At 41.3% G+C, this 4,784-nt stretch overlaps 1 protein-coding gene across 1 annotated transcript; it reads left to right on the plus strand.

Annotated features, from left to right (window-relative positions):
- The first annotated feature begins 300 nt into the window (after positions 1-300).
- LOC142658882 (tumor necrosis factor-like) lies at positions 301-3,208 on the plus strand. Its single transcript, XM_075834495.1, has 4 exons — positions 301-465; positions 969-1,014; positions 2,264-2,320; positions 2,411-3,208. The coding sequence occupies exons 1-4, from the start codon at positions 301-303 to the stop codon at positions 2,806-2,808; spliced, it is 666 nt and encodes a 221-aa protein (XP_075690610.1). The 3' UTR covers positions 2,809-3,208.
- Positions 3,209-4,784: the final 1,576 nt, after the last annotated feature.

Raw genomic sequence — 4,784 nt, forward strand, 5'->3', positions numbered from 1 at the left:
TTGTGTTTCCCCTTAGAAGTTTCTTTTTCAAAACGGCCGTTATATTTTTTTCCACCAAGGGAGGAGACAGAGAACAGAATTAACAACAGAAGCAAAGGGTGAGGGTTTCACTTATATTTCCGCCCTCCCTGATGTCACGGGAAATTTTGGAGTCCAGGGTTTATATTCCTCCAGAGGAGAGAGGAGTCAGTAAAGAACAAAAAAGCTTCAAAGCAACAGCTACTGGGAATAAAAAAAAAGGCAAAAAGTTACAACAAGCCAAAAAGGATACAAGAAGATAAAAACATAAAGTTCAGAAAGATGGATCTGACACAGGTGCGCAGCGAGGAACCTCTTCTCCAAAATGTGCAAACCAGCAAGACATCATATCTCCACTGGCTCAGCATCTGCTGCTTCGTCTTGTTACTGGGGGCCACCATAATTTTAGCCCTGCTCCATTTTCAGATCATACCAACTGAAAAGAAGGTGCGTGTTTCTTTAAGGACAACTCAAGTGTTTTTCATACCCTGCTCAGGTGTATACAGATGGAGCAGAGCTGACTTTGTGATAACTCTTATCTGAAGTTTTACGTAAAACCAAAGAGTCACGCCGCATGACAAACTCAGCACTGCTACATCCAGACATCTACAGATCTTCTGCTTCACTTTCTGTAAATGATTTATAGTAATTGCACACTACCACCTCGGGATATATAGCTAAACTCCTTTCCTAGTACCTGCACCAACGCAGAGAACTAGGGTCTTGCAGGGCATGCTTGTACTTATAGTTCCATGATAAGATCTGCTTTGTGCAATATCAGCGCTGTATTTCCAGCTGTGTGGTAGGAAATCATTCGCACCACTGGTCAGACTGGTTTCTCGAGTTTAACTTCTACTTCCTCCATAAATTTCACATGAACACAATGAGAGCTGGAATGTATCCGCCAAACTCTTCAGCTAATCCTAGTTTTCTTCATGTCTCTTCCTCAGGATGAATATGAAATGCCAGAAGTCCTTCAAATCAAGAATTATTTAGGTAAGGTTGACCAAGCCGTATTATGGGTGGCATGGCGGGTGAGGGGTGGGGGGATAAACGTCCTACATTCCTGCTGATTCTCCATAAGGGCTCATGCACACGCATCATGCCCATGTATCACAGCACGCATAGATTGCTATGGGCCCGGACTGTGCATCCGTGTGCCTCTGACTTTACGTGGAGCCACACATGTTTTTTTTCATTGATTCGAAGTAGCATGTTCCCAGGAAAGCTGTATTACTTCTAGAGGAGAAAACGGCGCCTCACAGGGGCACCATACCAGGGCACACAGGGTGCATATGGCTCCATAGTACTGAACTGTTGGGGATCTGCTGTATAGGCTTTATGCATGGACCCTTAAGGGTAACTATACTTCTCACAAACTTCTGACATGTCATAGTGATATGTCAGAAGTTTTGATCGGTGAGGGTCCGAGCACTGAGACCTCCACCGATCGGTAGAATGAAGCGGCAGAAGCGCTCGGGTGAGCGCTGAGCCACTTGGTTTCTGATTGGCTTTTCTGGGAAAGCCGATCTAACTGCGTACAGACTCAATAGAAAGTCTATGAGCCTGTACACCGCTAGATCGGCTCTCCGAAAAAAGCCGTTAAGAAACGAAGCAGCTCGGCGCTCACCCGAGCGCTTCTGCCGCTTCATTCTAGCGATCGGTGGAGGTCTCAGTGCTTGGACCCTCACCGATCAAAACTTTTGACATGTCTCTATGAAGTTTGTTGAAGGTTTAGTTACCCTTTAAGAGAATCAGTATTCTGGAGAATTGAACCTGTGCTGATGAGCCTCCCAAGGCTGAAACAGTTGTGTCTACAGATTAGCTAATACCTATACCCCATATTCTGTTTTATAGTTAGACATTGACTTACATGTAAATGGTATTTCAGAAGATGATTGTGGGAAAATATTTTCCAGAACTACATGATGATAATGGGTAGATTCATATAGGCCATGCTTGATCGTTTTAAAAGTCTATTGGCCTATCCAGGGGCAAGACAATAGGGGGTGAAGAGACTGAGGGAGCCTAAAAGGTCTAAGAGTAAACCAGTATTATAAACTAAGTGAGAAGGTTGAGGACCATGTTACAAATTTTCCATTAGGCACCCGGAGCTTTAAGTTACCCCACTGAGCCTGTCTCTGGTTCCAGTGTTTATGGCAATGTAGACAGCGACTGGAAAGATAATTACTACACTTTATACCATGACAACTGTATTAATAGGATTTTTTTTTTGTTCTTGCAGAATCTGTACCACAAACGCAAGCCATGAAAGGAAAGAGGGCAGCTGCTCATTTGCAGGGTAAGCATCGAATCAGGTGTTTAGATGTCTCAGGAACAAATGTTGGAGTGTCTGTATCTAGTATCTAATGTTTCTCTCTCACCCTAACAGGGAAAATTGTAAAAAGCAGTCTAATCTGGCAAGGAGTCTCAACAAATGCTTTCAAAGATGGCACCATAAAGCTTGTAGGGAACTCCTTGAAAATTGAAGAAGAGGGTCTTTATTTCGTCTACACCCAAGTGGTGTTCACAGACAAAGACTGCCGGGAAAGTCAGGAGCTCACCCATTCAGTCCTCAAAAAGAGCGACGATGAGGATGGCAATATGGTTATCCTCAAATCTAGTAAGACAGTGTGTGCGTTGACATCTGAATCCTCCTGGACTCAACCAATATATCAAGGAGGGCTTTTCAAACTTGATGAAGGAGATGTACTTTCCACCGAAACTTCACATGTTAAATATCTGGACACCTACCCTGGACAAGTCTACTTTGGGATCCTTGCTGTATGACGTGCCAACACTGTCGGTGATAAAGAACCATCAAAGTTGGGAGGTATTGGGAAAATAAGATTGGACAGTCAACTTGGTGGTCAACCTCAGAACTTGACTCGTACCCCCAATCACTAGCAGCATGTAGGAGAGATGACCTGACTCGTATACAAACATGAAGTTACTCATCGTGACCAAACATAGACGGCAACTCTCTGTGGATGGGTCCTACACATGTAGCATCTTATGTACTAATGTGGCACAAGTCTGAGGAAATCCTTAGTGCCCTGTTTAAGAAAGGGGGTCAACTCACACTCAACGGAAGTCCTCTCTTGGTCGGAACACCCCATTGTATCCATTGTTTGATATTTTTTTAATATTTATTAATTATTTATCTAATTATTTATTTATTTAAGTTATATTTTCAGGTATTTTATGGTTTGATGTTTTTGATATGATGTACATATGCATACAATGTATGTAAGTCTGTTTTGTGTGTGACCTTAGCATTGATAAGGACCTAAAATTCACAGCAGGATCCAGGCAGACCAAGGTTTTGCTGAGAAATACGAACTGGAACTCTTATGTATTATAATATAATTATTTCATACAGGAAGATTGCTACTTCTCAAATGACCCTTTTTACTTGTGATTATTCATGTGACTTAATACCATGCATTATAATTGAGAAGTAACATTTCAAGGAGAAAGTTCCTATACTTACCCCTATGGGGAATGGTGATCACTACTTGGTGACATCTGAGATTTCTTTCGTTTATAATGTTCGATTTACTTTTTTATTTTTTTAAATTATAAATCATGGACACCCTGTTGTTATTAAAGGGATCCAAAATGAAATGTCTATTGCTAAGCAATGTATCCAGGCCGGAATGAGCTACATTTCAACCGGGGCCGATTTTACGGCTTCCTCTTTCCACACTTTTATTATTTTTTTTATCCTTCTAAATTTGATACTTTGTGTGTATTTTGGCATACACTTTCAATAAATATTTGTAAACTCTACCTTTGTTCTTGTATGTTCTTTGATTTTCATTGATATAGGAATATTTACATTCAAAACTTTTTTTTTTCATGATATATTATTTTTATTATTATTTCCCTTCATTTTTCTTTTATGATCCCAAGATGGGTCTTGATTTGGGAAAAAGGCCATTTGTCAAAATTATTAAAGGGACACTCTTGGCAAAACACGGTGCTTAGTTTAGGAACTGATTGGGGCGGAGCATGACACAGGGATTTTTTTGTTGTTTTTTGAACCCTGTGTCATACACTGCACCTCAGGCCCTACACTAGGCATAACACAGGGGACGATTTTTGCCCGGAGTGTTCCTTTAATTTTGACCTTTTCTGTATAAGCTTGAGAACAGTCCTTATGGATGACCAATTAGAGCATACTCATTGGCTCGAAATTCTTCTTAAAGAATGGTGGCATACAAATAACGGGTGCAGATGTAGCAATCACACCTGGGTCCCTGTCCCTGGTGGGTGACATGGTCCCTCAGGCCTCTCTACTACTTGGCAAGTCAGAGCAATGTAGGTAGGTACTGTGCTAATACAATGATACATCATGCCAAATGGACAGTGATATTAGACGACGCTATCTCACTATAAATAGGAATTTATTTTTACAATGTACGGAGATACCCTACATTGGTGTTCTGCCACTTGCGGCTTTCCAGCTGTGCTAAAACTACAACTCCCACTATGTCTTGACAGCCTGAGGCTATGTTCATTCTACAGCGGATTGACTTACAGTAAGGTCCGTTGGGTTCTGGTAGGTAGTCCGTCATTTTGATGGGAAAAGTAGCGCTGCATTAATGGAGCCTTCGACACAGATGTGAACAAAGAAAACCTGGTAAGTCGAAGAAATTCATGGGTTGAATACAACGGCTACAAATCTTTAAACTTTCTTTCCTGGAGACAAAAAAGGTCTTTCCCTGGATCCTTCAACTCTCAATTGATGATTCGCCAAGAAA

Source organism: Rhinoderma darwinii, chromosome 8 (genome assembly GCF_050947455.1).
Source record: "Rhinoderma darwinii isolate aRhiDar2 chromosome 8, aRhiDar2.hap1, whole genome shotgun sequence".
Classification (NCBI taxonomy): domain Eukaryota; kingdom Metazoa; phylum Chordata; class Amphibia; order Anura; family Rhinodermatidae; genus Rhinoderma; species Rhinoderma darwinii.